This window comes from Bubalus kerabau, chromosome 10 (genome assembly GCF_029407905.1).
Source record: "Bubalus kerabau isolate K-KA32 ecotype Philippines breed swamp buffalo chromosome 10, PCC_UOA_SB_1v2, whole genome shotgun sequence".
NCBI classification, from domain to species: Eukaryota; Metazoa; Chordata; class Mammalia; order Artiodactyla; family Bovidae; genus Bubalus; species Bubalus kerabau.
In genome coordinates this window covers 13,678,820-13,691,061 of record NC_073633.1, presented here as the reverse complement: position 1 = coordinate 13,691,061, position 12,242 = coordinate 13,678,820, and the positions used below count along the sequence as shown (strand labels likewise).

Below are 12,242 nucleotides of genomic sequence, written 5' to 3'. Positions count from 1 at the left end.
ATACTGGAGTGCATAGACATTCCCTTCTCCAGGTGAACTTCTGCACCCAGGGATGGAACCCAGGTCTCCCGCGTGGCACGGGGATCCTTCACCTTCTGAACCACCAGGGAAGCCCTGTGCTTCTCTAGTCCCCTTACAGTTTCTAACTTCCGGGCTCTAGGTTTCGGAGCCTGCCTAAAGGGGAAGCAGTGGAAATAGTACGCAGTATGCTCTGAAATCCACCTGAAATATCTAGGTCGAGGGGCAAGTCACTCCTGAAAAAGTTTCTCACGTGCTACTCTGGAGCCAGGCAACTTTCTGCCTTGACGCCTCTTAAGACTTTAGTTAGAAGAACAAAAAGAGGTGCCCAGATAATGGGCTACTTCTGGTGTTCCGGCAGCTCTATTTTCTTTTATTCTACTTTTGGTAGCCAGACGCCAGTAGGAAGCATGCCTTTAGCTCCTTGGAACCAATGGCCCCAGGACTTTCCTTTGAAGCTACAATGATCCCATCTTGGCGGTGGCAGATCCCAGAAAGACAGGGTTTTAGAAATTTCCTTAAAACGCAGAGCTCTGCATAAAGATTGCCTGGGGCAGATGTAACAGCAAGACTAAGCGGGCTGGAGGGAAAGCATTAGAAACCAGCCTAAACAGGAAAAGCAATCCTGATTCAGTTTAGCAAAGTTCACCTGGTGTGTTAAATGGTGTTCCGGGAGAAATCGGAAAGCTTCTGGTTTACAACAGGAATCCAAAAAAGAGGTGTCCGGGCCCGGGGAATCTCCTAAGGGGCCAAAATGATTACGTGGGTATTTGTCTCCCCCCCGCAAAAAAAAAACAAAAAAAACACAAAACACCTCTAAAAAGAGCTTAGTCTCTAGCACGCTGAGGGCCTGCCTAGCGCAGACGCTGGGTTCCAGCCGCTCGGCTACCTCAAAAGCCCGGAGGCGGGAACTCCAGTCCGGCCCCGGAATGGCCGAGGGGTGGGCTCTGGCTGCCCGCACACTGGGCATGCGCAGAGGGTGGCCCGCCGGGTCGGCTGTGGGAGCGGTGACGAGTCCGGAAGCGCCTGCGCGCGCCCCTCTGCACGAGAACTAGTTTTGTTTCCAGTCGCTGGGACCGGAGCCCGTCAGAGAGAACCCCGGGCAGGACCAGCTCGACACCCGGCAACCCCGCAGCGATGTCCAGCAACAGCTTCGCTTACAATGAGCAGTCGGGAGGAGGGGAGGCGACGGAGCTGGGTCAGGAGGCGACCTCAACCATTTCCCCCTCCGGCGCCTTCGGCCTCTTTAGCAGCGATATGAAGAAGTGAGGAGAAAGGTTTGGGGTGTGGGGACGGGACTGAGGGGCTGGGGCTCCCGGGACAGGGGCAGGGTCGCCCTGAGACCGTCCGGGAGCGCAGCGGGCGTTTCCTGCCGCGGTATCACTTGGGAGTCGTGGGAGTTGGGAGTTTGGGTTGAGTGTGTGGAGGGGAATCTCTAGGAGTTTTCAGACTTTAGTGAAAAAGAACCATTGGGACCGCTTAGGTGCCACCCCCGAAGACCCCGATTGAGTTGGTCTGGGGCCCAGGAGTCTGAATTTTGAGCAAACACTTCAAGCTAGTTTAGAGTTTGCTTGATGACACCTGGAGAAATTCTCTCACTAGGGTGGAAGGATTCACGTTCGGGGAGCTGAGAGGGAAAGTTAGATTGTGTCTTATGGAAAACTGTTCTGTGACCCTTGAGTGTAGAAGCAAGGAGTTGCTTTAGGCGCTTTATAAATGAACGAGGTGGTTTATTCAGACACCAGTGTTCTCGGAAAATGTCTTTTGCATTTCAGACCAAAAAAGAAAAAACAAAACCCCCCACCAAAAGTAAAAGACAACCCCCAACCCAAAAAATAAAGCTCAGAAACACAGTAAGAAGCGTATGAGGAGAATATTTAGAGTGTGGGCAAGTGGTACAATTTTGCAAATAATGTGGATTTAAAAAATGAACACTAAACAAGGTATATTTTTAAGTTATTATGAATATTTTAAGTACCACCGAAAAAGGGAAAGAAAACACCCCACTCATTGATTTTTTTTTTTTTGTGGTGGGGGAGAGGGAGTGATTTTAAACTTACAGAATTCTGGTAACTTTGCATTTTTTTGTAATCATTTTTACATTTTTTCTTATTTTTGATCTCTCAGTACTCACTGAATATAATAGGCTGACACTAGATTTATGCTGAACTTAAGGTAAAGTAGCTATGCTGGTGGCTTTGTGGCGTCAGACAGATAAATTAAAATTTTATTTAATTAAATAATTTATTTGATTAAAATTTAATTAAAAATTTATTTTAAATTTTTATTTTAAAAGGCATTCTGGAAATTGCTAGTAGTTGAAGTTGAGATTACCTTTTGACTGTATTAAGCCAACTGAAATCTGTGTGGAGTGTGTGGAATAGAGTTTTTTGTTTATTTCCTTATTCTCAGGTTAGCAAAGTTTTAAGTAACGTAACTTCAATAATTTTTCATTTTTCCTTCTATGCATTTAGATGATGGATTATTCCAAAAAGAAGCTTGTTGCAGTTCTGTTGTTCTATTAGCAGATATTTCAACTGTTAAATTAATGTTTAAGTCTGTAGAGTCTGTTTTGCATGTGATATGCTTACAATTGATTTACTTTTATGGATTGTGAACTTCTAAGATGTTTTCCTCTTAGAGCCTTTCATTTCCTATTTTGTCAGATTTGGGTCTGATTTTGAAAAAAATGTGTGGCTTTGACTGTGACCAGTGAGTGTTACTGAGGTGACTGAGCATGTTGGAGTTGAAATAAAAATAGCTGACTTTGAGTACTTGTGCACACTACTTTACATTGATTATCTCATTCGGTCCTCCTGACAACTGTCTGGCTGAGTGAGTGTGACTTATGGGAAACTATTCTGTGACTTTCAGGTGCCACAGAGGATACAGAGCAACCCAAAGATACTTCTTTGATTTTACTTTGCAGATGAGAAAATTGGAGCACAAGTGGTTAATTTGCCTAAGATAATAGAACTAGAACACTGCCCTGCCTGAGTTTGAACTCAGACAATCTCATCTCAGAGCCCATTCTCTTGACCCTTTGGATGTGTTACTTGATGAAGTTTATTGTACCCTGATCTTCCCTTGTATTGCAGTTGGTAAAGAATCTGCCTGCAATGCAGGAGGCCTGAGTTTGTTTCCTGGGCGGGGGAAGATCCCCGGAGAAGGAAATAATTGTACCTTATTAGAGAATGCATACAAATAATTAAAAGTTTAAAACTTAAGTAGTCATAGACAGTGTATGACCTTGAGGCTTTCAGGAATTAGAAACATTTTGGCCATTGAATTGCAAACTAGTGGGGCTGTACAGAAATAGGGACCTGTGTTCTGGAAGTGGTCACTTAACCTCTCTTGAGCTTACATTCTCTCATTTATAAAAATGTGGTATTTCTTGCCTTTTAAAAAAACCTAAATGACAAAATTTATGTAAAAAACTTCAGGCTTATCCTGATCCTGTACTCTGATTTTTTTTTATCAAAGTATAATTGACATTGACATGTTAATTTCAGGTATACACCATAATGTTTAGTAGGTTTTTTTATATATTGAGAAATTATCACCACAGCAAGTCTGGTTAACATCTGTCACGATACTTAACAGTGTTTTGTTTTTTTTTTTTCCCCGCCTCCAATGAGAGGCTTTAAAGATTCACTTTTAGCAATTTTCAAATATGCAATACGTATACAAATACAAAAAAATACAAATATGCAATTAACTGTAGTTTTTTTCCCCACCTCCAATGAGGACTTTAAGATTCACTTTTAGCAGTTTTCAAATATGCAATACAAATACAAAAAAACACAAATATGCAATTAACTGTAGTTACCATGCTGTACATTATATCCCCGACTTATTTTTTTATAGCTGGAACTTTGTGCCTTGGACTTTCTTCACCCATTTCTCCCACAACCTCTGGTCTCATTTTTGATGATTTACTTTGAATGCTTTTGAGTTTGCAATAAAGTTGCAAGAATAATACAGAGAACTACTCTTGATGCAGGCTCAGTTTTTAAAAAATTACTACATTGCTTTATTTCTCTTTCTCTATCTACACAGACATACACACATTCGTATTATTATCTCTTCTGACCCATTGGAGAATAGGTTGTATACACCATGTCCCTTTATCCTCGTACCTTAGCATGTATTTTTTAAGAACAAGGATATTCTCATTCACAACTGCAGCACTGTTATGGTTAGGAAGTTTATCATTAGTACAATTTACAGTCTATAATCCTGTGTTGTCATTTGTCCCAATAAATACTTTAATTTTTTTAGCATTTTTTTTTTCTCTAGCATTTTTTTTTCTCTGTCCCGGGTGGGACAGAGTTGAAAGGAGAAGGGAGGATCTCCCAAGAGGCAATCCTTTGTCCTCTGGGGTAAATGAACTTGACCTAGTGCACATGGAGACCAAAAGCCTCTGATTTTTAATTTCCATAAAAATGTTAGAGAGAGAAGTGTGTGTGTATATATATATATATATATTTCTTTAAATTTTTGAGTCTTTGATATGTCTATACAATCAGTTCTTGTATCTCTTTAATCTCCTTTAATCTGGAATAGTTACTTAGCCTTTGTCTTTCACTGCCTTGATATTTTTGAAGAACACAAGTCAATTACTTTATAGCATGTTAATCAGTTTGCCTTTGCTGGTGTTTGCTCATGTTTTGATTCTTGTTAAATATCCCAGGCTGCAATACTACCTTCTTAGGCTTTTGTGTCAGGAGGCGTAGGGTGCCCATCTTTATGATGTTAATTTTCCCAGTTATAGGGTTTTTTCCTAGTTACCTATGGGGGGATCTGAGAAGGCAATGGCATCCCACTCCAGTACTCTTGCCTGGAAAATCCCATGGACGGAGGAGCCTGGTGAGCTGCAGTCCATGGGGTCGCTAAGAGTCGGACAGACTGAGCGACTTCACTTTGACTTTTCACTTTCATGCATTGGAGAAGGAAATGGCAACCCACTACAGTGTTCTTGCCTGGAGAATCTCAGGGACGGGGGAGCCTGGTGGGCTGCTGTCTATGGGGTCGCACAGAGTCGGACACGACTGAGGTGACTTAGCAGCAGCATAAGGGGACACTTTGAGATCATACAGGTGTTCTGCTCATCATTAGATTCACCATTCCCTGTACTTAGCCACCATGTATGAATCTCCTGAACCAGTCTTGACCTCAGTGTCTGCAGTGGTGATGTTTTTACTGGAGGATAATCGCTTCACACTTTTGAGGTGGTCTCTGCCACACATCAGCACGATTCAGTCATACTTATATGTGTGTATTCCCTCCCTCTGGAGCCTCCCCCGCCCCCCAACCCCAGTTCTATCCCTCTAGGTCATCACAGAGCACCAGGCTGGGCTCCCTGTGTTATATAGCAGCTTCCTGACAGTTAACCTGTTTTACACATGATAGTATATATACATATGTCAATGCTACTTTCTCAATTTCTCTTAGCCTCTCTTTCCCGCAGTGTCCAGAAGTCTGTTCTCTACCTCTGTGTTTCCATGTCTTCTCTGTAAATACGTTCGCTGTTTTCCTAGATTCCATATATATGTGTTGAAAGAAAACTGAAGGTGTTAGTCGCTCAGTCATATCCGACTCTTTGCAACCCCGTGGACTGTAGTCTGCCAGGCTCCTCTATCCATGGGATTCTCCAGGTAAGAATACTGGAGTGGGTTGCCATTCCTTTCTCCAGGGGATCTTCCTGATGCAGGGATTGAACCCGGGTCTCCTGCATTGCAGGCAGATTCTTTACTGACTGAGCCACTAGGTGTTAATACATGATGTTTGTTTTTGTCTTTTTGACTTATTTCATTCAGTATAACAGATTCTAGGTTTATCCGCCACTACAACTGACTCAAATTTGTTTCTTTTTATGGCTGAATAATATTCCTATATATATAAAAATATAATACACACACACACACACACAACTTCTGTATTGGCATCTAGGTTGCTTCCATGTCCTGGCTGTGATAAACAGTGCTGCAGTGAACACGGGGGTGCGTGTGCCTTTTAGAACTGTGGTTTTCTCAGGGTGTATGCCCACTAGTGGAATTGCTGGGCCATATGCTGGTTTAATTCCTAGTTTGTTAAGGAGTCCATACTGTTCTCCATATTGGCTGTACCAGTTTACATTCCCGCCAGCAGTGAAGTAGAGTCCCCTTTTCTCCACATTTTCTCCAGCATTTATTATTTGTAGTTTTCTTTTTTATGATGGCTGTTCTGATTGGTGTGAGGTGTTTTCTTTTGTCTTAAACGCTTATTTTAACCAGTTTGGCTGTGTGTGTATAATTTAAAATAGTAATTATTAATAATTTGTTTTTGGATTAAGCATTTAATTAGAAATTAATTTCTAGAAACAGACAATACTAATTAGTTTTTCTTAACAATGGTAAAACTACTAAATTTCTGAATCTCTCTTTTTTTTTTGAGAACTTCACAGTGTATTAGAAAGAGTATTGGACCTAGAGTGAAAAGACCTGGGTTTAAGTTGATGTTTTCTGCTTATAGTAATGTTTCTTTGTTCTAGTTGCCTGATCTCTTCAGACTTCAGTGCCTTTATTTCTAGGGAGGGTATGATAATACTTGGCTATTTTGTGAGTTTTTCACAAGATGGTATAGTTGAAATGACTTTTGAACTAGAATAGTAACTAACACTATTTGGAAAAGTTCTTGAAAGCTTCACTGAGGTGGTAATATATTAGGTCATAAAGCCTGAGAAGATTTTTGCCAGTTGGAGAATAGGGGGAGTTCTTCAGGCAAAGTATATAGAAACCAGGAGAGTTGCAAAAGAAAATTCATGTTTAGATGAAATATAGATTCAAGCATCAGCATTTAGAATTGTGGGTAGTAATTAAAGTATGGGAATGGATGAAATCGCCCAGGGAGAACTTTTCTTTTTAGGAGAAGAGGCAGTTTAGACAAAATGTAGGGAGCATCAACATTTAAGGTGTGAATGAATGAACAACTAGGGAAGGAGACAGTGCTCAGAGGGCTAGGAAACCAGAGGAAAGTTTAAAAAAAAAAAAAAAAAGGGCAAGCTGAGAGGAGCAAGGAAGTGGTTAACTATGTTAGGAGTTGCTGAAAGAAGGCAGATGGAATGAAGGCTGAAAAGTGGCCATTGGATTTAACAATTAAAAGGTAACCAAGGTAGCGTTTTTTCAGTCCTTGCTGAAATTGGTGGTCTTTTCATTTGTTAGATTTGCAGAGCTGATGTAGCCCCAAAGGACTGCATGCTTTTCTGTTGTCTTACTGTATCGTGCAGTGCGATGTAATAAATATGTCAGTGTTCTTGCATTGCAAATGATAAAGCCTAGCTTACTTTTTTAACTTAAGTTTTATTTATTGTCAGCTTTATATTGTCCATGAAAATTACATTACATTTAACTCTTTAACCTTTAATATCAGTGTTTCTCAGTGGAGGCCGCTAGGAATTTTACATGGGTCCCTGGTACATTATGTGTACATTAGTGTGTACATTATGGTAGGGTACAGTCCAAAGGGTCGCAAAGAGCTGGATATGGCTGAGTGACCGGGCACACAACAGCCAACACATCTAGCTCTATCCACACTGCCTTTTCTCACTTTCAAGGGGCATATAGAAACGTATCTGAATGAGAGTAACCTTTTTATAGGGATGTTTGTTTTTGTATTCCAGTTTGTTGAGATATAATTGATACACAGCACTGTGTGAGTTTAAGGTATACAACATAATGATTTGACTTACATACATCATGAAATTATTACCACAGTAAATTTAATGAACATCCATCATCTCATATAAATGTAACATTAAAGAAATAGAAAATAATTTTTTCCCTTGTGATGAGAACTCTTAGGATTTACTTAACAATTTTCACTTATAAAGTATAGCAGTGTTAGTTATATTATCGTGTTGTATAGTACATTCCCAGTTGTGAGATAAAGTACTTAAAACTGGAGATCTGTACCTTTTGACTGTCCTTATCCAATTTCCCCACTCCCCAGTCTCCCTACTTCTGGTAACCACAAATCTGATCTCTCTTCTGTAAGTTTGTATGTTTGTTTTTGGTGAGTAATTGACCTGTCACATACTACGTTAGTTCTTGGTACACAGCACAGTGGTTCAATATTTCCATACATTTCCAAATGATCACTATGATAAGTCTAGCTGGTATCTCTTGCCATGCAAAGATACTTCATATTTATTGACTGTATTCTCCAGACTGTACATTTCATTACCCGTGACTCATTTATTTTGTAACTGAATTTTGTACACCAATTCCCTCTTCCCCCCAAACCATCTGTTTGTTCTTTGTATCTGTGATTCTATTTCTGTTTAGTTATGTTTGTTCATTTGTTTTTCTCGATTCCATGTATATCTTTCCCTGTCTGACTTGTTGCCCTTAGCATAATACCCTTTGGTCATTACATGTTGTAGAAAATGGCAAGATTTCATTCTTTTTTATGGGTGAGTAATATCCCACTGTGTTTTGTGTGTTGTCTGTGTATGTATATATACACACACCATGTATTCTTTGGCCATTCATCTATCAGTGGACACTTAGATTGCTTTCATATCTTGGCTATTTAAATAATGCTTCAGTGAAGTTATGGTGCATACATCTTTTCAAATTACTGTTTTTGTTTTCTTTGAATAAATACCCAGGAGTGGAATTGCTAAATCATATGATAGCTGCTTTTGATTTTTTGAGGAACCTGCGTACCCTATGGCTGTGGCATTCTGCAGTTCCGTCAATGGTGTACAGTAGTCCCTTTTTTTCCCACATCTTTGCCGTTTTTTATTGAGTTGTGTGGTTTTCCTGATACTGACTTGTATGCGCTGTTTATATATTTTGGACATTAATCCCTTGTCACTAATATCATTTGCAGATATTTTCTCCCATTCCATAGGTTGTCTCTTTCTTTTGTTGATCGTTTCCTTTGCTGTGCAAACACTTTACTTAGATCCACTTATTTATTTTTGCTTTTATCTCTTTTGTCTTAGGAGACAGGTCCAAAAAAAAAGTTATGATTTATGTCATTATTCCGCCTTTGTCTTTTTCTAGACGTTTTAGGGTTTCAGGTCTTACATGTAGGTCTTCAATCCATTTTGAGTTTATTTTTATATATGCTGTGAGGTAATGTTCTAACCTCAACTTGTACATGTAGCTTGTCGAAGAGACTGTCTTTTCTACGTTGTACCTTAAACTCTTGGTTGGTGTCGGCCAGTAGGTGGGGGGACCAGGCCCAGGGGGTCCTGGAGCTGGTGCCAGACTGCTGGTGAGTGGGCATGTCCTACCAGCTGGCCGTAGGGCCTTGTTTGTCCCAGGTCTGGTACCCCAGCTCTGGTGGATGAGGCGGGGCCCAGGACTAGTGCTGGCCTGCTGGCAGGTGGGGAGGGTGGGAGAGACGAGCTGCTGGACCCAGGGCTCTTGGTCACACATTGGTGGGTGGGCTGCATCCTGAGCCTTCTGGTAGACAGGGCGGGTCCTGGGGTAGCTGAGGGCTCGGGCCCGTTGGTGGGCAGGACTGGGTCCCCCCAGCTACTCTTTGGTCTAGAGTGTTCCAGGACTGGTGCCTGTGGGCTGGTGGGTGGGCCGGGTCCTGACACTAGTAAACTAGAAGAGAGTTCCTAAATGACCCTTGCCAGGCACAGTATCCCTGTGAAATGAACTCCCCCAAGTGGCTGCCACCAGCGTCTGCGTCTCTAGGATACTTCCCAGTTACCTCTTGCCTCTTTGGGAGTCTTTCCAAGATCAGCAAGTTGGTCTGACCTAGGTTCCTCGCAGAATACTGCTTCTGCCTTGGAGCCTGGAGCATGTGAGATTTTGTATATATGCTACTAAGAGTGGTGTGTGTGCGCGGCACGCGTGCATAGTCATGTCCGATTCCCAACTGTTTGTGACCCCATGAACTGTAGCCCACCAGGCTCCTCCAGCCATGGGATTTTCCAGGCAAAAATACTGGAGTGGGTTGCCATTTCCTTCTCCAGGGGATGTTCCAGACCCAGGGATCAAACTCCCATCTCCCACATTGCAGGCAGACTCTTGACCGTCTGAGCCACCAATGAATCCCTTAATTAGGTAGTGTAGTGTATGTGAAGATGCCTAGCAAAGTGTTTGGCTCTCAATTTTGCATAATAAATATTTTAGATCTTTTACTTAATGACTGATCATTGAATGATTCAGATTCTTCTAATATTTACTGTCTCTTTAGCCAGTGTAGTTAAAAAATAAACACAACCAGATTCTGTGGCCCTTATACAGAAGGAAAAACTTAACCTGCGGTCCCTATTAATGTATTATTGCATTACCATGAAGGCCCCAAACAGCCATTTTCTTTATGTCATTGCTTGAGGTTTTGTTGTGGTTAGGATTAATTGACTTAGAATTGTCATGTAGGTGGGTGTTGAAAGAATTTTATAATCAAGATTTTGAAGTCTATAACATTCTTCAAATAGCGTTTTTATTTGCAAATGTGGGGTTATACCATAAGTATAATTAATTCTTATGTGTTTTTAGCAGATAAGATTTTTATCTTACCTTTAAGAAATATATTTGGTGAGATAAGGCTAATGTGAACTAATACGAATAGTACAAATATATAGTGTTAAATTGTGTAGCAATTCTCAAGTTTTCAGTGTGATATAACTAACAAAAAATGACTTATTTATAAGCTTTTTTTCCCCCCCCGTGAATGAATAGTGCATTTTAATGTGAACTTGGCCCACTGAGTTTTTTTTTTTTAACTTTTTATTTTGTATTAGGGTATAGTCGATTAACAGGGCTTCCCTGATAGCTCCGTTGGTAAAGAATCCACTTACAATGCAGGAGATCCCAGTTCAATTCCTGGGTCGGGAAGATATGCTGGAGCAGAGATAGGTTACCTACTCCAGTATTCTTGGGCTTCCCTCATGGCTCAGCTAGTAAAGACTCTGCCCGCAATGCGGGAGACCTGGGTTCGATCCCTGGGTTGGGAAGATCCCCTGGAGAAGGGAAAGGCTACCCACTCCAATATTCAGGCCTGGAGAATTCCATAGTCCATGGAGTCACAAAGAGTTGGACACACTGAGCCACTTTCACTTCCATAGCAGATTAACAAACAATGTTGTGATAATTTCAGGTGACCAGCAAAGGGACTCAGCCCTACATACACCTGTGTCTGTAAGCCTTTATTTTTGTAAACAGTGATTTACTGAAGAAAATGGACATGCTGGAATTTTGAAATGTCAAACACATTTTAGTTTGAGATGCTGAAAATGCTGGAGCTCTGAGTTGTTAGCATATTATGAAGAGGCACAGGCTCTTCATTGTGGATTCCTTTCTCTTGTGTTTAGGAATTCGGTGCTGCTTGTACGAAAATATACTCCATTAATGATTTCCGTGGCATATGTTTGTCCTTGTCATCATCTTCGATTTCTGAAGATTTAATCCCTTTGAGTTCTGATAATGCCAGTTTTGATAACTGCTCATCTTGTTAATTCTGCTTAGCTTGTTGGAATTTATGGCCACTTAGTCTAGTTATGGTGATGTTAACAGCGTAGTTGCCATGCTGTATATGTAAATTGGGCCCTAATGTTTTTATTTGCAAGGAACATATGAAATATAAGGCAGTTTCAGTGCTTTATTTTATTTTGGCCGCACTGCGTGGCTCGTGGGATAATAGTTCCTTGCCCAGGGATTGAATCCTGGCCGCGACAGTGAGAGCACTGAGTCCTAACTACTGGGCCACTAGGGAACTCCCAATTTCAGTGTTTTTATTGCTCTTTTACGAAGTAAATGTCGTTTGATTCAAGATGGCTGTTAACAAAAGAAGAAGCTATATAATGATATCTGCAGTTCATTTCTAGGTAGGTGAATTAGTTTTTGTCTTCATGTAAGTAAGACTTAATTCTACAAAGGGCTAACTATTCAAGTTAAGGATTGTCACTTTTAGTGGTGCAGTAGGGTTCCTATAATTTAATTCTTGAAATGTTCTTCAAATCAAATAAGATTTTACCACATTGAACAAAAAAAGTGATGAAATACTGAGAGTCCTGCTTTGCAATAGGTTATAACAGTGTTCTATTTTATTTGCTTAGCTTGCATTTCTTCTTGGAGGAGATTCAATTCTGACTTTTACAGTCTGTCTTAAATACTCAACCAAGAAAATATAGATATAGAATATGTTACTTTAAGATCACTGATTTTGTGAAATCCAAGGAGAAAATCTAGAATATTTAAAATCAAGCCTTACTATTA

The 12,242-nt window shown here is 40.6% G+C and overlaps 1 protein-coding gene across 3 annotated transcripts in view; it reads left to right on the top strand.

Moving 5' to 3' along the window:
- Window positions 1-943: 943 nt before the first annotated feature.
- Window positions 944-12,242, top strand: part of AP3B1 (adaptor related protein complex 3 subunit beta 1) — a 236,951-nt gene continuing 225,652 nt past the window's right edge. For all 3 annotated transcript variants that reach the window (XM_055536639.1, XM_055536640.1, XM_055536641.1), the window contains exon 1: window positions 944-1,283. In XM_055536639.1, the coding sequence (XP_055392614.1) occupies window positions 1,156-1,283 (128 nt within the window). In that variant the 5' untranslated portion in view covers window positions 944-1,155. The remainder of the gene's footprint in view (window positions 1,284-12,242) is intronic.